The 25,880-nt window shown below is 39.6% G+C and overlaps 1 protein-coding gene across 8 annotated transcripts; it reads left to right on the top strand.

The window, feature by feature from the left end:
• Positions 1–393: 393 nt before the first annotated feature.
• ZNF583 (zinc finger protein 583) lies at positions 394–17,766 on the top strand. Of its 8 annotated transcripts, none has more exons than XM_081030679.1 (6): positions 423–760; positions 2,490–2,587; positions 7,872–7,963; positions 8,069–8,195; positions 8,489–8,584; positions 11,717–17,766. In XM_081030679.1, the coding sequence occupies exons 4-6, from the start codon at positions 8,162–8,164 to the stop codon at positions 13,192–13,194; spliced, it is 1,608 nt and encodes a 535-aa protein (XP_080886805.1). In that variant the 5' UTR covers positions 423–760; positions 2,490–2,587; positions 7,872–7,963; positions 8,069–8,161; the 3' UTR covers positions 13,195–17,766. The 8 variants fall into 8 exon arrangements, with proteins under 8 accessions (XP_080886802.1, XP_080886805.1, XP_080886803.1 ...); XM_081030677.1 differs by having other exon boundaries at positions 8,486–8,584; XM_081030678.1 differs by lacking the exon at positions 423–760 and adding an exon at positions 1,506–1,632 and having other exon boundaries at positions 8,486–8,584.
• The last annotated feature ends 8,114 nt before the right edge of the window (positions 17,767–25,880 follow it).

The following is a 25,880-nucleotide window of genomic DNA, read 5'->3' as shown; positions in this document are numbered from 1 at the left end:
TTGGGGGGTGAGGAGGGGGTGGTATTTTTGTCTGAGTGTTTACAGTTGTGTCCCCAGTGCCTACAGCAGTGCCTGGCACACGGGCCCTCGATAAATGGCTAATAAGACAGGGAGGAGAGAGAAGAGACAGAAAGGAAAGAAAGAAATCCCGGACAACCTGAGCTCCTCACGACTCGTACATCCTCCCTGAACCCTCCTCTCGCTTACCCTCGCCCTTTCATCCTACCAGCGCTGGACCTGGAGGCCCAACAGACACTCCGAAGCGCGGGCCCGCTCATTGTGCGTGTGAATCACAGCCCGACTCGCCACGCGTGTCCAATGCGCCCACGGCGTTTGGATATCGCGGGGGGACCCAAGCAAGCTGCGCCTGCGCAGTCCGAGCCGGCCCGCCTAGGCCTGGGAGGGACTCGAAGGGAGAGCGGTGGGTCGGGCGGCTTGAAAGGGTGGGGCACGTCCTGGCTCTGACTCAGAAGGTCAGAGGGGTTCGGTGACGCTGCGGAGACCACTCCAAAGGAGGCAGCACGGACCACCTAGGCGCTCCCGGCGAACAGTCCCAGGATGCTCCGCGCCCGGCCCCGGACTCCATTTCCCAGCGGGCCCTGCGGTCGGTGCCTGCGGCCTCCCGAGCGCCGTGGCCCCTTTGTGAGTCGGCCTGTCCGGCCCGAGATCGAGTCCCAGCCCCGGCCCTCGGGGGCGCTGGGCTCCCGGCCTCCGCCGACCGACAGCGTAGAGGGAGGTGCCCACCCGCAAGGAGCAGGCGGTGAGGAGTCCGGGGTGGGAGGGCGCCTGGGCAAGCATGTGATGAGGGGGCCTGTCACCTGTGTGAGACCGTGTCACCGTGTGTGTGAACAAAGTAGGACCATGTGAGATCGTAACAGTGTAAGACGGTGTCACCATGTGTGAGACCGTGTCACTGTGAGGCTGTGTGATTGAAAATGTGTGTGACGGTGTGAGAACTGGTGTGAACAGTTTGGCCGTGGGTGTGTGGCCATGTCACTGAGTGTGACTACGTGAGAACGTATGTGATCATGTCTGTGACAATGAGTGTGCAACTGGCTGTGTGTGTGGTCGTGAGAGACTGCATAAGATTGTGTGACCTTAGAACTGCATGTGACAGCGTTAGGGAGTGGGACAAGGTTAGTGTGACAGTGGATCCAGAGTGGCCTTGCGGGACCCACTGTGCGGGCAGGGCAGGGGCGTGTCCGGGGGGGGGGCAGCAGGAAGGGCTGTGGTGGGCGCGAGGCTGTGGGTGCTTGGGGGAGCCGGTGTGCTCCAGGGTTTGAGTGCCGTGTTGCTGGAGAGCCCGACATGGAGGTGAAGGAGAAGAGATGGGGATTTAGCAGACAACTGAAGGGGGAAGGAAGGAAGGGGTCAGAGAGCTGGAGAGGAAGAGACTGCAGCAGCCCCAGCCTTAGGCCTGGAGGGCAGAAAACCAGGCTGCTGGACCTTGGCCATCTCTGTTGGTCTTTCCAGCCCTCTCCTAGTGAGGAAAGGAAGAGGAGCCCTACAGTGTGCTACTTCTGAAAATAAATGGCTGAATGATGTTTATTGTTCAAAAAGGATGTCCAGGCATTGTGCTCAGCGCTTTATGTGGATCATCTCATGGGCCTCCCAAGAAGTGACAGGGAACAGGTATCATTTAGTGGATCAGGAAACTGAGCTTTGGCGGGGTGCGTAACTCCAGGGAGGTTACTGAGTTAGTGAGCGTCTAAGCACAGGCATTTTGATCCCCTAACCTAGTCATTCTTACCACTAAGTTATGCTGCTTCTGAGATAATTGCTTTACTTTCCAAGGCAGTGAGGTTTAGTGGGAAATAACTCTTAATTAAGGGGTTTCAATGACTGTTTATGCATACCTCTTCCCTCAATCTTCTATGGGGGAATTGCTCATAAAAGTAAAGAGATTTGTTTTCAGGTGTAGTTTGGTCATAAGCCAGGACCACAAGTAGGATGTCCTAACTCTCTGGTCCAGTGTCCTCCAAGACCGCATGACCCCTCTGATGCCTACTCTTTGTAAAGATGTTTTCTCTGAGGCATTCACTTTGTAACTTATCTCTCATTTTTGTACAAAGGGTGGGGACATATTTTCTTTCAACATCTTCATTTTGTGGAAAGATTAAAAATCAGACCTGGATCCCACTTGGGCTCAATTACTTATTACCATGAAACCTCAGATAATTTCACTGAGGAAAAGCCTCCATGTGTGAAGGGGGTAAATAATCCTTAGTAGTACCATCCCAAAGGGGAAAAACTGTTATTGTTTATAATTATAAACGAGAAAGTGACTTATACAAAGTTTATATTGCGTTCTTGAAATCTAAAGTACATGGGGAAAAGAACTGTAAATTAAGACAGGAATGACCAATTCAGTGACACCTCTAATCTACGTCTGTGGTGCGGCAGAAGGGCAAGGGGAAGGAAAGGAAGGCTGGTGATGCATCGAGCTGAGGGCAGGCCTGGCATTTTAGGGCTTCTTTCTCTCTCTCCAGCTGGATTTTCTCCAGACACTGCCCTTCTCCCAGAGAGGTGCCTGAAGGAGGACAGAAGAACTGTCATAGATTCTTAACTTGTTAAAGCCATGTCTGAGGTAAGGAAGCATTTCTTCTCTCCCCTGGAATGCCTTGTTTTTCAGGTTTTATATGAACATTTTGCTTTTCTTCTAAAACTCCCCAGTCTAACAAAGTCCCATTCATTAGTGACCTGGTCCTCATGTTCTCCAGTACAGGAAAAGGAAGTCCCCAAAAGCCCAGTGAGCTTCCTCTTTTTCTCGGCCAACATTTTGATCTTCATTCAAGGAAAAATTCAGCATCACCTATGGGTTAGGTGTCCTGTTAGAAGCTGTCAGTAGCAAAAATGCAGTCCTTGGTTATCTGGGTAACAGCAAGGAACCGAGAATAAAGATTGAGAGAGAAAACAAATGCACTCGGTGGTGGGATGTGAGAGCCTTCATTGTATGTAGGGACTTGATTCATTGAGGTTGAGGTGTGTGTCCAGATGTGCCCACTAGCTTACAGCTTTTCCACAGACGTGGTTTAAGAGGGAGGCAGGTGAGTGAGGGCTGTTGGATACCTTAGTCATAATATACGACAAGGTCTCCTGCTCAAGGTGATTTTGAGCCATGAGATGTTTTGGGTCTTGAGTAGTAAACTGTGGGTCAGCTAGGTTAGGAATTTTTTCAGGCATGCTGTGGGCTTTGAAGAGCAGGATTCTGTGGGAGTAATGAGGTCCTGTTTTAGGAACATCTTGAGTAACCAGTGGGCTACAGCTAGTATATTCTAGGTCATCCAGTTAAGATTAGTGGAATTAATGTGAAAAAATAGCAGGAAATTATTTGAAAAAGAATAATAGGAGGGAGTATTTGAATGCACACTAAAAATGGCTACACACATCTACAACAACGAAAACAGTAAATCATGTGGAATGGGAACCAGAAGAAACAAATGAAAAGATCAGCATATAATGTCCAGAGAAGCAAATACAAGTATAAATAAGAATGGAAAATATATATTCATTAAACATAATGGTTACTAAAGAGTTACCGTTTACTAAGTGCTGGCAATACTGTGGTAAATAAAAATGGAGTCTGTCTTTGTCTTCATGGAATGTAGTATCTACTAGTTTATTATATATGATAATATAATGATGTTATTTTAAATTAGTGGAGAAGGGATGGATTCATTTAGAAAATAATTTCGTCCTTACACATTAAGGTTAAATACATTCTATAGGTTAAATATAAAAAATAAAACTATACAGACAGCTGGAGGAAAATAAAGAATGGTTGCAAAGGGGAAGATGAGCCAGAAGCAGAAATTGACTAGAGCAGCACTGCCCAGAACTTGCTGTGATGACTGATGACCAAAATATTCTATATCTGCACTGTCCATACAGTAGCCACTGTCCACACATAGCCATGGGGCACCTATATGTAGTAGTGTGACTAAGGAACTGAATTTTTAATGTTAATTGATCTAAATTTAAATAACCACATGGTTAGTAACTATTTAGTAACCAAATACACTATCTGTGTATTTGGACAACACAGATCTAGGCTAATAAAATGATAAAGCCATGAAGAAAATTGTGGGTGATCTTTTTCAAATCTCTCATTTTACAGATGAGGAAAAAGAGGCAAAGGAAGGAAAGTGACATATCCATGTCACTAGTTAGTGCCTGTGTCCGTTGTAGAAGTTGTAATATATGTTGAGGGTCAGTAACATAGATGATGGTGAGTGATGGTTTGAAGAGGGTGGTAGAAAATGACGAAGGGCACTGTGGAGCAACGTGCCCACCGTGATGGAGCACATCATTTCATTTCTTTGCTAGAACCTTCATTGGCTTCCCACTTTACTTGGAAGGAAATCCAGTGTCCTTATCACAGCCTATAAGGCACTTTGTAATCCAGCTCCTGCCTATACCCCAGACCTTATTTTCTTCAAGTGTTTACATCTCTCTGTTCCAGTCACACTGGTCACCTTGCTGTTCCTCCAACTTGCCAAGCTCTTTCCTGTCTGTGAACCTTTGCATTTGCTCCTCCCTCTTCTATAATCCTCTGCCCCAGATGTCAGTGTGGCTTGCTGTCCTACTTTGTTGAGATTGTTGTTCAAACGTTACCTCTTTATTTAGGTTTATCGTGATCATCTTATCTAAAATAAACACCCCCGTCACTCTCAATCACCTTACCTTGTTTTTTGTCATAGTATTTAACACTATTTTACGACCTTATGTTTAATGCCTTTCTCCTCTATTAAAATATTAATTCCACAAGGGAAGGGACTGTATTTTATCTACCTTTGTAGTCTCAATTCTTAGGACAGTGTAGTGGAAGGCATTCAGTGGTATATTTGCCAAATTAATATATGAATGAACACAGGAATGAGTTCCAGGAAGGACAGAGCCTCTCCTTTCCTCTCCTGCCACTGAGTTGTTAATGGAAGAAGGAGAAAGCAGAGGGGATGGTGATGACAGAGCCCATCAGCCCAAATGCTGTTTCCGTGACCCATCCCAGACCTTCTGAATCACAGTCTCTGGTGGTGGGGCCCAGGAAATCACATTTTTTAGACTCCCAGGATGACTTGAATACACACTTTTTGAGAACCTCTGCCTCTAAAGATTTTATATTTAATGTACCTTCATGTAAACAGCATATACTTGGTTGGTTCTTTGTGTGTTTTGTTCACCCTGTGCTCACAGCTGGGCATTTGAGTGGCTCTGTGTGCCTCTCACAATCCCATGTCTACTCCCAAACGTTGGTTGGTTTTTGAAAATCCAGTCTGATAATCTTGGTCTTTTGTTTAGTGTTTAGTACATTTTCCTTTAATGTAATTACTGGTATATTTGTGTTTAAGTCTACCATGTTGCAGTTTTTTTTCTATTATCCTATCTGTTCTTTGTTCCTTTATTTCTCCTTTTTGGCCATCTTTTGGATAAATCGGTGTTTTTTTTTCCTCTTATCTTGTTAACTATACGTTATTTTTGTTATTCGTTTAGTGGCCACTCTAGTCTAATAAGTATCTATTACTCATTATGTAATCTTTCTTTCTTCCTTCTGTAATTTTCCTCCTATAATTAGTTCTCTTTCCACTTCCTGAACAAGTTAAGACCCTTTATAGTGGTTTAACTCCAAGATACTATTATTAGTTGACATTATATATGCTTTATAGTTACTGTTTTGGGGCTCTTAATTTCTTCTTGTGTTTCTATGCTTCCATTTCCTTCCATTTTTCTTCTACCTGAAGAACCCCTATTAGTAATCCTTTTCATGTAGGTCAACACTTTACTCCCTGCATGAATTATTTTTCATTAGCTCCTATTCTTGCTGGGTCAAAATAGAGTAATTTAAATTTTTTCTGAGGTTAAGTCTAGGAAATTCTAGTCTCAATGGGGAGAAAATCATCTAGAAATTTAATAATGAGAGACCTTTGCAGCATCATAGAGAAAAACTTGAGATTCATATAGCTGAAAATAAGCAAGGAGTTAGTAAATAAGATATGACATTTATACCATGTAATATTATTCATTGAATCAAAATGATGTTAAAAGTAAATGAATATGAACAGATAATCATAGACATGTCTATATAAGGAAACATTTGAACAATTATATACTAACTAAATTTTGACTGCTTCTAGGAGGTACTGTGCATGGTGGGTTGGTGTGGGGAGAGTGGAGGACTTCCAATTCTTTAACTTAAAAAGAGAAAAGAATTCACTGAGGGTAGAAATACTGAATGTTATTTTCTAAGTTTCCTTAATGATGACAAAATTGTATGAAATTTCTGTTTTACCAAATCAAAATAAATATAAAAACATTTGAAAGGTATTCAAGTCTCATTGGCTGAGAGAAAAATGTCAGACAGTTGAAACCTGGAATCCATCAGTTTGTGTATACAGCTAAAAAATATCTTTTAAGGACTTTATCTAGCAAAACCTGCCCACCTCTGTCTATGGAAGAAATGACGTGTGTGGAACACTTTTTTTTTTTTTTTTTGCAGTTTTGAAGCGTTTGTATCGAAAGCCTGAGTCTGAATAGCGTTGATTTACATGCCCACCCTGTCCAGCACAACAGTCCCTTTCAGGCCCGACTCGTGTTCCCTTCCTTCCTGCAGCCTTCACTCGTGTCCCGACTTGTCTGTAGTAAGGAGTGTTTCAGAGGTGGAAGCATGTAAGATGGAAGCTGATGCGTGTCACTGGTGTTCCCTGGAGTCACACTTGTGCTTCCCTGACACCTACTTAACATTTTGGTCTATTACTGAGGCACTACCGTTTCATGTATTGACTCATTTTTTCCATGAAAACGTTTTTGCATAAAATCATTGACATGCTCCGTCTTCAGTAGAAGCATTACTCTGCAGAGAGTGACGATAAGAACAGGAGTAATGTTCGCATTGCTCATGAAGGCCAGGGAACACACCAGAACTCACTGCAGCTGGAATCCTGGGGGCTGTTGCTTGCTGGGCACCCCCTTCAGTTGCTGGACTGGGGAGATCTGGGAGGGTCGCTATCTGGGCTCAGTGTAGTAGCTGTTTACCAACCTGTATGGCGCTATTTCAACATTTGATAGGTCAGTTCAGCTGTTCAGGTGTGTACCGCTGAGTGCCATCTGTGTGTCAGCCCAGCGTAAGAGTGGGCATTGCTCTGTGACATGCCAAACCACACAGCAGTCTTGGTAAGTCTGGAGCAGATGTACCTCATTAGGAAGAATAGCCATTTTGAATTTTCAGGGAGCAGACTAGGTCTTGTTCCATGTTATAAAGATCCTGAGTTCAACATACAGGAGGAGTATGAGAACTGTACTGTAACATTTAAAAACATTCTCGCTCATCAGACATGCACAATTGGGTATGTTCCTGCAGTGATGAGCTGTAGATATTTTTTGATGTACTATATTATCACATTGGAAATGTTCACTATTTAATTTAATCAATAATGCTTAAAATTACTATTATTTTCTCTCAAATGGGTCACCAGTTGTCTTTGAAACTTAGTGGGGTTGTCAAGAGATGTTAGGTAATCCTTGGTTGCCCCCGACTCTTCTGTTATAGCATACATTTCTTTAAGTTGTATTTTTGCAAAATCATTATAAAATTTGTTTATTGTTTTTAGTACATATATATTTAATTTTAGAGAATCAATATTATAAGCATCTATATATATCTGGAAGACTTGCACTGTAGAGCTTGGAAGATGCTGGTTTAGACCAAATATGTTTTGTAAGGTTTAACATGTTCCTGCCCCTCGAAGACTTTCTTCATGCATTCATCTATTCTGGTTTTCCATATTGAGAAAAGCTTTATATTTAGTATGAATTGCATATTATTTTACACTTGATGGTTTACAGTGTTGGGATTGCCCATTTTTCTCCATCATTAGAGACTGTCTCAGAAATTGTCCACTTTCCATGGTGACATCAGAACTAATCGCAGAAGTCATCTAGCAATTACTTGACATGTATTGCTCAAAACGTAAGATACTACCAGAAAATTTCACTATATGAAGTATTTCTCTCCAAAAGTATAGGCGATTTAACTCTTCAAACTATGAACAAGAGTATGTTTATGTCCTTTCAGGATTTGGTGACATTTGGGGACGTGGCCGTGGATTTCTCCCAGGAGGAGTGGGAGCGGCTGAACTCTGCTCAGAGGGGTCTATACAGAGATGTGATGCTGGAGAACTACCAGAGCCTGGTCTCACTGGGTAAGGGGGTCTCCCGGTAGCTCTGACTCTGTACATAGGGCTGCTTTCCAATGTAGTGTTTGGGAAGCCGCTGATGCACTTCAGTAAGTTTCTTTTTTGGGCTCCCCCACATAGGTTGACTTTTGTAGAATTGGCAGCTTCATTAGACTATTCCCGCAACTTCTTCTTCCTCATTCTTCTGCATACTTCACCTCCTTCCTCAACTCCCATCTGTTATGCCCCCAACTTCCTGATGACTAAGGAACTTGATCTGATTCATGGGCCTGGCTAATTCCCTTGTTTCTTTTAAGCAGGAGTTTCAGTTTCTAAGCCAGATGTCATCTCATTACTGGAACAAGGAAAAGAGCCCTGGGTGGTGAAGAAGGAGGGGACAAGAGGCACATACTCTGGTGAGTGAGAGAGAACTAGCGGGGTAGAGGCCATTGCAAGGAAAAACTCAGCCATTCTGAATGGTTCCAGCTCATAATTGATGTTTCCTGGGTAGCTTTTCTTAAAGGCTCTAGGCCTGGGAGGAAACATTTGAGGCATCTTTAGCATGAGCTCCCCAACTTCTTCTCCTTGTATATATTCTTTCACATATTACAGTCTTCTCTGATAATCTTTTCCTATTCTCTGGGTCTTTTCCTATTCCTATTCTCACAGTGTCTCCTTGTCTTTGATATTTAGTTTGGCACAAGTTGTTCCATCACATTAAAAAATTATCCAGAGACAACAATGTCTATTTTTTTCCTTTTCAGTCACTCATTCCTTTTAGATTGAAAGATTATTTATTCATTATTTTACCAAGATTCAATTCGATTTTCCACTTTGAGAAAATAATTCTGTTAAATTCTTGGGATCATTCAGAGGTTTATAAACCTCAAAGGAAAAAACAAAGCATTTTCAGTTGTACTTTCAAGTCTGGGTAACTGGAAGGTGAAACAAGTCACAAGAAAAGGTTGGGAGGAGAAAAGTTGAAGAATTTGGCTTAGGACATAACAGACTCATTTTTATGGGATGGGGATATTTCCAAGTGAAGAAATGCCATTAGGGGTAGACAGAGGCTCAGAAAAAAAGTGTGATTTAGAGATGTTAATATGAATGAATGAGATCACTAAGAGTCTGAGAGATAAAGCCTGGTACTGGGGACTTTGTAGTGAAGTGACCTTTGACAAGTTTCTCAATGCCTTTTCTGGTAAATAGCCTCTACAGGTTCTATTTGGGTTATATTTTATAAATTTTCATTTTTCTAGATAATTATCTTTTTTTTAGGTTATCAGATTTATTTCCATGAATCTGAGCAAAATAATCTCTTATAATTCTTTTTATTTCTTTTACATCTATAGTAGTTTCCAATTTTAATTTCTTATTTCATATAGCTATTCTTTTTTAAAAAATTATTTATGAGGTTGCTACTCTTTCATCATTTTTTTTATTTTTAAAATCCAGCTTATGGATTTATCTATGAGTGTTATCATTCTTCTCTTTTCTAATTGTCTAGTTTCTGCTTTTCTCTTTACTAATTTTTTCCTTCTAATTTTCTTAGGTTTATTTTGTTTACCATCTTGCCGAAATGAAAGCATAATCTATTCATTTCATTCTCTTATTCACTAATTATTTAGGGCTATGAATTTTCCTCTGAATATAGTTTCAGCTGTCTACCATAGATTCTGATGTTTAGTGTTTTCATTATTGCTGTTTCCTAGATAACGTACTTCTTAAAAATTTCCCTTTTACACAAGAGTTGTTTAAGAAAAAGTTTCCTGGTTTTACTGTATTTTGACCAAATTGTTTTATCATATGTGATCTGATAGTAATTAGTACTAATTCTACTTTCTAACAGTTTGAGGATTTTGTGTTGTCTAATATATAGTTAGTTTTTGTAAACGTTACATAGGTTCCAAGATGTAGTCTCTATTTTCAGGGTAAAGAGCTTGTTACATATCATGAGTTTTATTCTTTTATGTTATTAAAGTGTGTCTTTACTTACATTTCTTATTTCCATCTATAATTTCTTTCTTAACTTTATTAAGGAATTATTTATTTACACACAGTAAATTGCATCTATATAAATTATGCAATGAGTTTTGACAGCTGTATACACCCATGAAACCATTACCACAATCAAGACATACAATATTTCTATCATCTCAAAAGATTGTTTGTGCCTCTGCAATCCATCCTTCTCCACTCCCGGTTCCAATTCAATATTTGTAAAGTGTAGCTTATTAATTTCCTTTGGTTGGTGCTTTTTCTGCTGTATCTAAGAAATTCTTGCTACTGTCAAGTCACAAAGCTTTTCTTCTATGTCTTTTCCTAGGAATTTTATAGTTTTAGGTTTCACATTTTGGTATATGATCTATTCAGATAATTTTTGTGTTTTATGTGAGGTAAAGGTTGAGGTTCTCCCCCCCCCCATTTGGATATTCAGTTGCTCCAGTACCCTTTGTTGAAAAGACTTCCTTTCCCTGTTATGTTGCCTTGTTGATAACTTTGTTGAAAATCAGTGGACCATAAATGCATAGGTCTAGTTCTGAACTCTATTCTGCTCCATTGATCTATGAGTATCCTTTCACCAGCAGTATATTGTCATCTTGATATCTGTAGCTTTATAGAAAATTTCACATCAGATAGTTCAATTTGTAAAATCACTTTGACTATTTTAGATCATAGAATGAACTTGAGAATTTCTGCCCAAAAAGCCTGCTGGGATTTTGATTGGGGTTATGATGAATCTATATATCAATTTGGGGAGAAATGACATCCTAACATTGAGTTTTCCAGTTCATAAGTATGGTTTATTTAGCATTTATTATAGTCTTTTTTAATTTCTCTTAGCAGTATTCTGTAGTATCCAGTATAGTGATCTTTTATACCTAACAAAATTATTTTCCTGAATCTTTTATGTATGTGTGCTATTATAAGTACAATTTTGAAAAATTCCATTTTCCAATTGTTTGCTGGTAGTATGCAAAAATGTAAGGTAAGGTTTGTGGCAGGTTAATAAAATTAAGCAATTTGATACAAAATTACTTTCCTATGAAGGCATCTTAGTTTTAGGGATCAACTGAAAATTTAGATTTGGTTGGAATATATTTCATAGAAAATGATATTCAGGAAGACCTTTTCCAAACTGCAAAAGTTTAACCATACAGTTTCATGTATAGCCTAAGGCAACTAATTGGCCTTATGTAATTGGTTTTTCTAAAGGTAATGAACTTATCCTGAATGCAGGATAACCAGAGGCAAGAGAGGAAGGGTGTTTGGAAACTGTTGTATTGATACAGATATAAAATGATGATTGTGATTTTTAGATAACCTCTTCAATTTTTAATTATTCTGGTAGTTACCTTGTTATGTATGATAATTTATATTCCTAATCAACTTTCTTAAGTTCTCATTCTTTATCATCTTATACTTTTTAGACAGCTGTAACAGCTGTTAAATCCTCAAACTTATGTATTTTATTCACTGATACTTGTTTTAAAAGTTTTTCTATTCTGCATAAACACAAAAGACTTTTTTTCCTTAATATATTTCAGATTGGAAGTATGCATTTAAAAACAATGAATTTTCATCAAAGCAAGTTATTTATGAAGAATCATTCAAAGTAATGACATTGGGAAGAAGCCATCTTAGTCATAGCCTTGACTGCCCCCGTTTGGGAGAAGATTGTAAAAGTGGGGACTGGTTTAAGAACCAGTTGGGAAGTCAGGAGGTACATTCTAATCAATTGATCATTACTCGTAAAGAAATACTCACTGAAGATCCAACTAATGAATATAATAAATCTTGGCAAACTTTCCATCAGGATGCAATATTTGCTATAAAACAGAGTTTTTCCACCAAAGAAAGAGCACATAAGCATGAGCCACAAAAGAGAAGTTACCGAAAAAAATCTGTTGAAATGAAACATAAGAAAGTCTATGTAGAAAAGAAACTTTTGAAATGTAATGAATGTGAGAAAGTCTTCAACCAGAGTTCATCTCTTACTCTACACCAGAGAATTCATACTGGGGAAAAACCCTATGCATGTGTTGAATGTGGGAAAACCTTCAGCCAGAGTGCGAACCTTGCTCAACATAAGAGAATACATACTGGGGAGAAACCCTACGAATGTAAGGAGTGTAGGAAAGCCTTCAGCCAGAATGCACACCTCGCTCAGCATCAGAGAGTTCATACTGGAGAGAAACCTTATCAGTGTAAAGAATGTAAAAAAGCCTTCAGCCAGATTGCACACCTGACTCAACATCAGCGAGTCCATACTGGAGAGAGACCATTTGAATGTATTGAATGTGGAAAGGCCTTTAGCAATGGTTCATTTCTTGCTCAGCATCAAAGAATTCATACAGGAGAGAAACCTTATGTATGTAATGTGTGTGGGAAAGCCTTTAGCCATCGTGGTTACCTAATTGTACATCAGAGAATTCATACAGGAGAGAGACCCTATGAATGTAAGGAGTGTAGGAAAGCCTTCAGTCAGTATGCACACCTTGCTCAACACCAGAGAGTTCATACAGGAGAGAAACCTTATGAATGTAAAGTATGTAGGAAAGCCTTCAGCCAGATTGCATACCTTGATCAACATCAGAGGGTCCATACTGGAGAGAAACCTTATGAATGTATTGAATGTGGGAAGGCCTTTAGCAATAGTTCATCACTTGCACAACATCAGCGAAGTCATACTGGAGAAAAACCTTATATGTGTAAGGAATGTAGGAAAACATTCAGCCAGAATGCAGGCCTCGCTCAGCATCAGCGAATCCATACTGGAGAGAAACCTTATGAATGTAACATCTGTGGGAAAGCCTTTAGCTATAGCGGATCTCTTACTCTGCATCAAAGAATTCATACTGGAGAGAGACCCTATGAATGTAAGGACTGCAGGAAATCTTTCAGGCAGCGTGCACACCTGGCTCATCACGAGAGAATTCATACTATGGAGTCATTCTTGAGTCTTTCCTCTCCCTCACCCACCATGTCCAGTCAACTGCCAAGACCTGTAGGTTTTATCTCTTAAATATGCCTTGAACTTCACTCCTTTAATCATTTCCATCCCATCATCTTTGTCCAATACACAATAATCTACTTGGCATGGACTATGGAAATAGCTTTCTAACTGGTTTCCCTATATTTACTGCTTCTTTTGTCAGTTGTCCACGTTGCAGACACACTTGTATTTTAAAAGTTTGATCGTATCACTCCTCACTCATTAAAACCCCTCAGTGGCATTCCATAGTTCTTAGGTTGAAGCACACATTCCTCAAAATAGCCTAAAAGACCTTCCTCCCAATACCTTGTTCCAGTCTACCTATTGCCTGGCAATATCCAGCTCATTCTTTGGATATTTACCCAGAAATAAGAACTCATATTACAGCATCAAATAGATCTGGGGTCTAATCCTTGCTCTTCCATTTTTAGCCCACTAATTTTGGGGAAACATTTTGTCTTTTGTAAGCTTTGGTTTTATTTATATTATGAGGATAATATTGGTACTACCTCGAAAGTTAATGGAGCATTAAATGAGCTAATGCATGTAAATTTACTCAGCAGAGTGCCTCGCATAAAGTAATCACTCAATAAACATTAATGCAAAATAAAAAGATACTGTGGTATCCAAGGAAGACCTGATCATCTCAACAGTGATCAGCTGAGACAACAAAAGCAGCAGCTCCAGACTGAAGAGGTTGTTAAGGTTCCTCATTAGGAACAGTAGTCACTGAACTAAAGGTGGGTGGCAAGGGTACCTGATACAGTATGCCTGATGTTAGAGTCCATGATAATACAGAGTAAGATGCTGGCTTCTATTTCAGCATGAACATATAGAGACATGACTTTGTTGGTAAGAAAAAAGTAGCTTTATTAGATATTCAACAGTTCTAAGAAGCCAGATTTTAAAAATTGCTGTAATGAGTAGAATTTGCTGAGATGTATTCCTCATTTACATTTAAACAAGGGCAAAACAGATGTTAAAAAAAGAACATTTGAAAAGATCAATAGCCAAAGAAGACTAGAAAATAAAGTGTAAGTTTGACCCCTGCTCCTAATTCCAGGTGGGTGAATTGTATTAAACCTGTGTCATTTAAAATAGAAAAAGCTGTTAAACTTCTAAGCAGTAGTTCCAAACTAGAGGGGAAAAGAAACCAAAACTGTAAGTACTCATAAACTGGCTGCCTACAAACAGGTTTGGCTTGGTATGCATAAAGTTTAAAATGAGTATGCGTACCCTTAGATGGGCCTGTGTTTTCCAGTTCTTCACAGTTCAAACCACTCCCTGTTCCCACACATCTGACTTGTTTGACAGTTTATATTATTTCCTGACTCCTGAAGACTTTCAGTATGCAATCAATGTAGTAACCAATTCACATATGAATACAGGTACAAAGAAAATGATGAAAGTTTAATGGAGGATGAAAGGAAGACTTGAAACATCTCTCTGTAGGGGAAGACTCAGTATTTTACAGATGTTAGGAGGCCCCAAATTAATCTACAGATTCCCTGGACATAACAAAATCCTAACAATTTAAGGTTCAAAAGATTGTGTTCATGTGAACATACACATATACATTCATAAGGATATATACATAAAGAAAATAGATAATAAAGGTGGTATTTCATGCCAGTGGCTTAACAGTATTGGTAAAATTGACACTGTGTACAAAAACAGTCCCCTCATTCTTTTATCCAAATATGAAACGAGTGATTAGAGATACTATAACATACTTTATAATCATGGAGTGAGAACAGTCTTCCTAAACATGACATGAGCTCCAGAAGTCACACACACAAAGATTCTAGGTTTGATTGTGTAAGAACCTTATTAATATTTTATATACTCAAAGAAAGTACAACCAAAGTTTTTAAACATCAGAATTGGAGGAAATCGTTACAACATATGTAACCTGTGAAATTCACATCTTTAACATAGAAGTACTCCTACAAATCTCATACAAAATGACATTCCTCCCCCCGCCATGGGCAAAGGTATGAAAGGTAACAGGTGACTGACGAATGTAAGTACTGAATTCACTACGGTCAGAGTAAGTACAAGTTAAACCAATGAACTATCCATTTTTCCTTAACAGACTGATTTTTAAAAATCTACATTGCAAAAGCATAGGAAAGGAGATACTTCAATGCACTGATATGAAGGAGTATGGATTTGTACGTTTCTCAAAGGCAACTTGTCAACATCAGAATTTTCATTGGGAAAACTGAGATGTTCTTTTGCAGTTAACAAACAGCGCACAAGTGTATCTTCCCTTCAAAGCCCAGTAAACATGTAAAAGATACCAAGCAAAAAGAGCTGAAAAGAGGGGGTCATCAGGGGATGAGAGAGTTAAATTTTGCGAAAAGACAAAAGGGGGGAGAGTGTTCATGAAATGTAGCACAAGAAGCTTCTACTTGAAATGTTTGCATGATAGGGAATTCAGCCATGGGAGCCCATTTGCCCAAAGGATCCCTAGAGTGGCTCAGCATTCGACTTGGCTTGTGTAGAGGCTGGATGTACTAAGGAGACACAATGACAGGACTGCTAAATGCGCTTCCACATGAAAGTTATGTTAGCATCCCCTGCCCACAGCTTCCCCACTCTACCCTCTTCTGTAAGTAAACTGAATGAGATCCTTCACACCATTCACAAAAATGACTCCAGTAGAATAAAATTCAAAATGTAAAAGCAAATTAATAAAGATAACATAGTAGGATATGTTTATGACTTTGGTGCTGGACTATCTTCTAAAATAGACAAAAATGATAGCTACAAAGGAAAAGATTAATGAAGCTATCAAAAGTTAGCATGCTTTTTTAAAAAAAAGATAAGCAACAGAAAGGAAGAAAATACTTGTAATATACAAAGGGAGAGATGTAATACCTTTAAATCAGTAAGTAAAGGACAATTAAACAAGTATAAAAATGGACAAAAGGATAAGGATGGGCAAATGAGAGAAGAAATACATATGGCCAGTAAACAGAGTCCCTGCTTAACCTTGCTCATATTAAGAGATGCAAATTTAAATAACATAGCAAAAATTGGCAGTGGTGTGGAGAAAAGGATACTCATCACTGCCACTTTGGAGGCAATGAAGTTTTTAAAATATTCATAATAGCCCCTCTGGAGGGCAGTATGGTTAGGACATGAAACAAAAACAGTCAATGTCCAGCAATAGAAGCATGACTAGAAATACTAGCAACATTTTAAAAGAATGGAGTATTGACATGGATTTGACAAAAAGATTATTGAAAATTCGAATTTCACAGAATTCATACAGTATTACATATTTAAAATATATTTCTGATACATTAGTATGTAAATGCTTTTAAAAAAGTTCTGAGCAGACACATGAACTGATAAAAGTGTTTCTTCTGGGCTGTGACTAGCTATTCTGATCAAGAGGAGATTTAGTGTTATCAATAGTATTTGAAGTTTTAAATAAGAATATATTAATATAATTTAAAAATTTTAAACTATGAAAAAATGGAAGGAACTTAGGAAAACTAGGACAGCTAGAGTGAGAGCTGGCAGCCTCAGGTAAAACCTTTTTGGAATTTGGAGACTCGCTGACTCACCAGCCCTTCCCATGCATACAGAGATCCCAGTAAGTCTTGCCATTTGGGAAAATATGTCTACAGTGAGAATATCCAAAGAACCCCTGCCATCTACCTAGGATAATGAAGCCATATCATTCTTAAATGTGAACAGACAGCGAAGGATCATCACAAGTGAAGAAAACTATCAGCATAATAAGGACTAAGAGCCAGAACTAACCCCAGAGTGAAAACTAAAAATTTATGTTAGTCTGAGATTTGAAGAGATATTGCATTTTTAAAACAAATACGGGAAGCTACCAAAGAGGTTCGTTTAAATGAGAACTCAGAACGAAAATATATTGCTGTAAAAAATTTGACAGAAAGTTTGAAAAAAATGAAGGGAAGTCATCAAGTACATAAATTAAAGACAGAAAATGAGAGATAAAAAGGGACATGGAAGTTTAGAGGGTCCAACATCTAATGTTCCAGAAAATTTATCAGGGAAATTGTGAGGGATGTAGCAAAGAAATTATTAAGAATCTTTCTAAACTAAGAAAAGGTATGAATGTTCAGCTTAGAATAGCTCACTGAATGTTCAACAGGCTGAGTTGGCAAAAACCACAATGACAAGAGAAAAAATGAAGACATCCAGAAATATGCTTATGAAATTTGAAAATTAACTAAAGATGAGATCATTCTAAAAGCTTCCAAAAAATGTAAATGTCTCCTAAAAAAGAACAATCAAGCTAGCATTAGAATGACAGAAGACAGAGCAGTCTCATCCAAGTTATGAGGTTATTATAAAATTATTTTGAATCCAGACGTCTATTAAACAGTAACTAAAACATCAGGCCAAATGGTGACATTTTGTATATGCAGTTCACTTCCATTAACTGCCATTTCTCCTTTATTAGGGTCCTGAAGGATTAGAGTCAGCAAAATCTGAAAGGAAAAGGAAGAAGGCAGCAGAAAAGGCTTCAACAAACAGTGGGTGTAACCCAGGAAAGTGGTGTTGAAGATGGCACTCCCAGGAGTCAGCCAAGAAGATCTTCAGGAATTATGGAATGGGTTACATTAAGTGAGTTAATTTGAAGTTGGAGGATTTTACTACCCACATGGTGAAGACAAAGGTTTGTCTTTCCTTAAGAAAAAGAAAAGAAAGGCAATCATTGGTTCTGGGAAAAAACAAAAGCCACACCAGATATCACGGTCCTAATGTCAAGCAAGACTCCATAAAATGTTGCATGATTCTGAAAAATAGACTGAAAAAGGAAAATCCATTTGACTGATATTAGGAATAGTCTCGTTTAAGTGGGTACTGAGATCATAACAGACCTGTAGGGGAGGAAATGTAATCTTCACACATTGCTTGGCTGTGATTCTTCAGAGAATAATATTACATGGTGGTAATAACCTAATGCTATTTCATTTGCAATGTTACAATATGTAGGCAACGTACTGAAGTCTCTGTGTATAATCTATCCAGTACTTCATAATATAAAAGGCAAGATACAGCTGTTAAATTGGATGGTGGAGGATTCAGGGAAATGAGACTGAAGCAAAGATAAGGGGTGATAATATTCTCATTGTACACAGAGGGGATTCATGATCTGGTTAAAGTCAATAGAACAAGAATTATAGCTTGACTATATTGCAAGTTAAAATATTATTACAGAAGAGGAGCTAATATATAATTCGCTTGATAGGATGAGTTAAATGCTTGTTTTTTATGAGGAAGACTCACAAAGAATGGAGAAAGTAGAGAAACAGTGACTTTATTCCGGATTCTGACGGAAACCCAATTCAAGTGAGCTTAGGTAAAAGGTATTTATTAGCTCCTGTAACTGAAGGTTGCGGACGTGTGTGGTTCAGCCTCAGGCAGGCTGGCCTGAAACCTGCGGCTCTGCTGCCACTTGTTTCAGTCTCTGGCAGGCTCTGTCTCATGGGAAATAATAGCATCTGATGTGTTAGATGTAACAGATCCTTAGAGCTTTTAATCTCAAAAGCAAGGTGCGTGCTCTCAGCCTGCATGTCAACCCCTGGGGGAACATGAGCAGTATAGACCAATCCCTGAGGCATGCTGGCCAGCCTTTGGCACATGCACATGCCTCCACTAGGGGCTCAGATCACAGGACTGACCAATTCACAAAAAATCCCATGGAATGGGGGCAGGTTGAGAGTCATTTCCCATAAATAAAAAAACCAGACCTGAACTAACGTAAGGGCATTTACTCATTCATTCAGTGTGTGAACATTCCTATCTTTTGCTGCAGAAACATTGTGTTTGATGAGAGGTGCTACCTCAGACCCTGTGGCAAAGCCAAGTTAAATTTCCACAGGACAGGTGGACTCATCACCCAGTAGCTGATAAATAAACTGATAATTAAATCTAGCTGATAATTAAATGTAACCCTGAGATGGCTGCCTGCTGGACAAGGGAATCCCAAAAGCCACAGGCTGGGGTTTGTGTGATAAGAAATAGTAGAGCCTCACCTGGAACACTCATGCCAGCATACTTCAGAGAAGTTTCTTTTAAAGCCCTCCAAAGGCTTCCTTCACAGAAGGTGTCAGGTAGAGACACAACCATCAGAAAGTGAGGCTGTTTCACATCGGACAGCAGATTGGAGCTACAAGAAAACTTGCCTTCAAGTAAGAAAACTTCATTTCCTCTCTCCATTCTATAAGAGTGGCAGACCCATAACAAGGCAAATTCCAAAGTATGTAAGACGAGCCTTTGAAAATATTCACTAACTTCTGAATTTAAAATAGTGGAAACAAGATGTGTCTGTCTCTCTGAAACCAAGGAAAAGCATCAATAACAAGAAACAGATGTAAGATTATGCCATGAAAATGGCAGCGTGAGGTAAGCCTCTTGAACTCTTTCCTGGAATTTACAACAAATTGAACTATAATTCCACAAAGGACCCTACACAGCAGACAAGCAAGACTAAGAGATGTGCAATTGAAATCATCTAAAGGTGAGCAAGTTGGGCAAGTGGGGGGAGGAGAGTAGAGGGAAGTGTGGAGATGCAGGCTGTGCAGGCCGCAGGACACACACTAGAGCTCGGAGCTCCCTGCATCCCAGAGCTAGCACAGTCACAGGAGAGGGAAGAATTCGGACTGCTAGTGCTCCCCTTATGCTCACAGTCCCACCTGAGGGATCAGCATATAACAACTGAACCCAACCCTCATGGCAGAGACCTCAGAGCAAAGACTGAGGGAAGAAGGATGAAAATGGAGGTTTAAGCTCTCACTGCCAAGCAGAGGATGGAAGACATAGGCACAGAGCTTAGCCGACCCTTCCCTACCCTCCCAGAGCTCACCCCACCCTGACATTCCCAGTGCTAGAAGCAAACGGTAGCAGTGTCAAATCAGGAGAACATAATATTTGCAGTTCTGAGAACTGCAGCCCTGCAGCCACTGACTTGCAGCCCAACTAGTTGTGGCAAAGAGTAGAGAGCCTTGGGTGCAGGATTGGCTGTGCTGCTGGTCTCCACCATTGCTCAGAGCCACCTCCAACAACCCACCCCATAACAACCCACCTACCATTTCTGGGTGGATCCCTGCAGGGATAAACAGCCACTGAAACACACAGTTTCTGAATCCGGTGCAGGAAGAGTTTTGGAACTTCAGAAACTCTCCACATCCTTCCACAGAGGCGGTGCCCTGAGACCCAGGTGACTGGCCCACATAGGAGAAGCCCGCCTTCCCGGGAACCGCCCCATTGTTTGAGAAGCTGGAATAGTGCAGAGAAAATACAACACTACAGCATGAGAGAGAGGAAAAGGCTACAGTTGGAGAGAAAATAAAACATTCTATCAACACCTACTGGAAAGCAAAAGAAAGACCTTTTCTTATCAACCTGTTTCAGAACCCCCCCCTGTAGATGTCTAGGAAGAGAAATAATAATTCATTAATTGCCATAAATAACCAAAATAACAAGGCAGATCCAAAAGAAAATGAAGTTTCCAGAAAATGAACATAAAGATATGGAAACATGTGACTTAAATGACAGGGAAGTGAAGATTACAGTTCTTAAAAAACTCCACGAGATGCAAGAAAACACAGGCAATTTAATGAACTCAGAAACACAATCAAAGAACAAAACGAACATTTGACCAAGGAGATTGAAATTTTAAAAAGAACCAAATAGAATTTCTGGAAATTAAAAACTCCATAAAAGAAATGAAGAGTGAAATAGCCAGCTTAAGTAACAGAGCTGACCAGATGGAGGAAAGAATCAGTGACATCGAAGATAGAAATACGGAAATGACACAGATGGAAGAAGAGAAAGACTTGAGACTTAAAAGAAATGAAAGAACTCTACAAGAACTTTCTGACTTCATCAGAAAGAGCCACATAAGAATAATGGGCATATCAGAAGAAGAAGAGAGAAGGGAAAAGAGAGTATATTCAAATAAATAGTGAAAGAGAACTTTCCAAACTTGTGGAAACAACTGGATCCTCGAATCCAAGAAGCAAATAGAATACCTAACTACCTCAATCCCAACAGGCCTTCTCCAAGGCACATTGTAGTGAAGCTGTCAAAAACTAATGACAAAGAAAGAATCCTCAAGGCAGCCAGGGAAAAGAAGATGGTAACCTACAAAGGAAAGCCCATTAAATTATGATCAGATTTTTCAGCAGAAACTCTACAAGCCAGGAGGGAGTGGAATAAAATATTTAAACTATTGAAAGAGAGAAATTATGAGCCAAGAATAATGTATCCAGCAAAGATATCCTTTAGATATGAAGGAGGAATAAACTTTTCCAGACATACTGAAGCTGAGGCAATTTTCTTACACACAACCTACATTACAAGAAATAATGAGGAGCCTATTCGATCTGAAACAAAAAAGCAAAAGAATGCAAAACCATGGGTAGGATTACGGACAGACAGAAGCAGGAAATGGCAACCAAAAAGGACACTATACAATTAAACATAACATACAGGATAAAGAAGAAAAAACAAACACTCAAAAAAAAAGAAGAAAAGGAAAACTTGCTACTGCAGCACAGAAATCAACTCACAGCATAAACTGGAATAATTTGTGACAACAAAAATGTAAAAGGGGAGAGAGGAAAGTCTGAACCAGCAAAAGGGAATGGAGAAAGGAAGCATACTGAAAAAAAAATGGAATACTCTAAATATGAAACTTCTTTTATATAAACTTAATGATAACCACTCAAAAAAAATCCAGAACTGAAATTATATATATATATATAAAAGAAGAAACAGAGGGGGAAATCATAGAATACCACCACACTGAAATAACAGACAGCAACAAAAAGGCAAAGAGACAATGGAGACACCATCCTACCAGAAAACCAAAGATAAAATAATAGGAAATCCTCATATGTCAATAATCACCCTAAATGTAAATGGACAGAATTCACCAATGAAAAAGCACAGAGTAGCAGATTGGATGAAAAAACTAAACCCAACCATATGCTGCCTCCAAAAGACACATCTCAGCTACAGGGAAAAATACAGACTCAAAGTGAAAGGGTGGAAACTGAAACTCCAAGCAAATGGTAATCAGAGAAAAGCAGGTGTATCATACTGATATCAGATGAAACAGACTTCAGAATAAAAAAGGTAATGAGAAACAAAGGTGGACATTTCATAATGATAACAGGGACTATACAATAAGAAGACATAACAGTCATCAATATTTATGCCCCCCATTCAGGGAGGACTGAAATACACAAAGCTACTACTAATAGAACTAAAGGATGAAATTGACCAAAACACAATTACAGTAGAGGACCTAAATACATCATTGACAGCTATGGATAGATCAACCAAACAGAAAATAAAGAAAGAAATATCAGCCCTAAATGACATATTAGATGAAATGGACATAATTGACATTTATAGAGCACTTCATTCTAAAACATCAGACTATACATCTTTTCTAGTGTACATGGAACATTCTCAAGGCTAGACCCTATATTTGGGATATAAAACTAGCCTCAGCAATTTTAAAAAGACTGAAATCATACCAAACATATTCTCTGATCACAAGTCTTTGAAATTGGATATCAACTGCAAAAAGAAAGCAGGAAAAAAACACAAATATTTGGTGATTAAACAACATGCTTTTAAAGAACGACTGTGTCAAAGAAGAAATAAGAAGAGAGATAAAAAAGATACATAGAAACAAATGAGAAAGAAAACACACCCTACCAAAATTTTGGGGATGCAGAGAAAGCAGTTGTAAGAGGGAAATTTGTATCATTACAGGCCTACCTCAAGAAACAAGAAAAATCTCAGATAAACAACCTCACATTACACCTTAAAGAACTAGAAAAAGAAGAACAAATGAAACCCAAAGTCAGCAGCAGGAAGGAAATAATAAAAATCAGAGCAGAACTAAATGAAATGGAGAAAAAAATAGAAAAAATTAACGCAACAAAGAGCCGGTTCTTTGAAAAGATTAATAAAATTGACAAACCCTTGGCTAGACTCACTAAGAAAAAAAGAAAAGACACAAATAAAACAGGAAATGAAAGAGGAGACATCACCACGGATGCCACAGAAATACAAAAGATCATCCAAGAATACTATGAAGGACTATATGCCATCAAATTCAGTAACTTAGAAGAAATGGACATGTTCTTAGAAACATATAGCCTGAATCAAAATCTAAATAGACCGATCAACAGTAAGGAAACTGAATCAGTCATCGAAACCTTCCCAAAACCAAAATCTAGGACCAGATGGCTTCCCTAGTGAATTCTTCTAAACATTCAAAGATAATCTAATACCTGTCCTCATTAAACTCTTCCAAAAAATTGAAGAGACAATACTCCCTAACTCGTTTTATGAGGCCAACATTACCCTGATACCAAAACCTGGTGAGGATAACACAAAACAAGGAAATTACATACCAATATCTCTGATGAATACAAATGCAAAAATCCTAAACAAAACGCTAGCAAATCGAATGCAACAATGAGTTAAAAAGATTATACATCATGACCGAGTAGGGTTCGGGGATACAAGGATGGTTCAACATACACTAATCGATCAATGTGATACACCACATAGACTAAATGACAAAAATCATATGATTATATCAATGGATGCAGAAAAAACTTTTGACAAGATACAACATCCATTTATGATTAAAACACTTAATGAGTGATGTCATAGTAATGGCAGCAGCGGGACGAACTTTTTGACTTCTCGTCTGGATCTTATCACAAATTGGACATCTATAACCCATCAATGGACTCTCTGCTCATCACACAGAACAGCTAAGAGACTTGTGCAGGTGGGCAAAGAGACTCTTGAAGCTAACAGACTCTTGAAGGTGGGCAAATTGGACGAACAGGGGAAGAGGAAAGGGAGCGGAGTGGAGACACAGCCGCACCTGCGGCTGTGGAGACGGGGCTGGCAACTGTGGCTGCAAAGACGCAGGGGATCCCAGGACAGAACAGACAACAAAAAAGCCAGGAGGTGGGCTCTTTCCCTGCATCCCACAGCTGATCTCTCCCGCCAAGGGAGCAGCTATCCAGCATTTGAGGCAGTAACCTCAGCTCAGACCTGCAGTGGGCCCTAGGTAGGACAAAGGACACAAACTCCATACCTGGGCCCCAACCCCCACTCTCCCAATCCTACCCCCCCAACACCCTTCCAGAGTCTTAAACTGGCCCCTAAACTGAGGAGTAGTGTCCGATTACAGACGAGCTGTAGTGCTCAGGCTCTGGGAAGACCAGTGTGCAGCTCTGACCCAGGGAAGAGGCTGGGAAGAGTGTAATTTTTGCTGGGCTAGGAGAGAAGAGACTCCTCCACCCCCAACCACCACCTTTTCTGGCCTGTGGGAAGAGTGTGACAAGGCTGGGCTGGGAGAGAGAACACCCCTACATCCCCAGCCCCCACCCTTTCTGGCCTACCTAGGGCAGGGCAATTAAAACTGCAGAGGCACTCCCAGAGATCAGCAGTAGGCAGAAGACGCAGCTCTGGGCTTTCAGCAGCTCAGAAATCTCCCACCCGCCATATACACACACACACATGGAGGAAGTCCTTTAAGACTCAGGAGAACTGGGCACAGGGTTGGTGGTGCTACTCTCAATGCACATATGTGCAGGCAAGAGCAGAAACTGCACTGACTTTGTAGAAACTACCATCCAGACCCTTCAGCCCCACTCATCTAAATCTTCAGTCCCAAGGTCACTCTGGGCACCAGGTGACTGGCGCTACCTGCACAATATGCAGAGGACTCTGGTACAGCAGAGGACAACCTGGAGATTACTTGGTGAGCTTAACCCAAGACTGGTGCAGCCTTTTTGTTTTGTTTTGTTTTTATATCTTTGATATCGTTGCCTGTGTTGAGTGTGGGTTATCGATTGTTTTTACATGTGAAAGTATTTGATTTTTCTTTGTTGTTGTTGTGCTTAGTGATTTGCTTTGTTCTGAAAATGCCCTACACCAGGGACCAGCTTAAGAGGCACAAGATTCAATATACCCAGAGGACAACTCCAGACCAAACCAGAGTACTACCAGATTTGACCTACAAGTGACACCCAGAGGGAATTTGCTACAGGCACAAGAGCCCATAGAGGCCAAACCACATTTAAGTGGTCAACCCTCACGCAGCTGTCGGCAGAGCCAAGTCTCACAACTAGTCAGTCTAGGAGTCAACCCAACCTACTCACAAGCAAAAAGCAATTAAAGATCTTCTTTAACAGGACAATATACACAACACAAGAGTCACCTTTGGAACACATGCAGAGAAGAAGGAAGTGGTGCAAGTCAAATATAAAGGACACATACTACATAAGATAACCCAGCAAGAACTAAGAACCCTAGGGGATTTACCTAATACATCAAAGAAAACACAGAGAGTCAGCAAGAATGGGGAAACAAAGAAACATGTCCCAAATAAAAGAACAGAAGAAACCTCCAGAATTGGACTCAAATGAAATAGAAGTAACCAACCTATCAGAGACACAGTTCAGAACACTGATAAGAATGTTTAAGGAGCTTGGAGACGACATAAACAAGGATAGAGAAATCATAATGAACAACCAGTTAGAAATAAAGAACACAATTACTGAAATAAAGAAATCACATGAAGGAATTAACAGCAGGTTAGATGAAGCAGAGGATCAAATCAGCGACTTAGAAGACAAGTTAGCAGAGATCACCCAAACTGAACAACAAAAAGA

The sequence above is a fragment of the Rhinolophus hipposideros genome (genome assembly GCF_964194185.1).
Source record: "Rhinolophus hipposideros genome assembly, chromosome: 21".
NCBI lineage: Eukaryota > Metazoa > Chordata > Mammalia > Chiroptera > Rhinolophidae > Rhinolophus > Rhinolophus hipposideros.
Note: the sequence above shows the minus strand (reverse complement) of the source record. Positions and strands in the feature narration are given on the sequence as shown.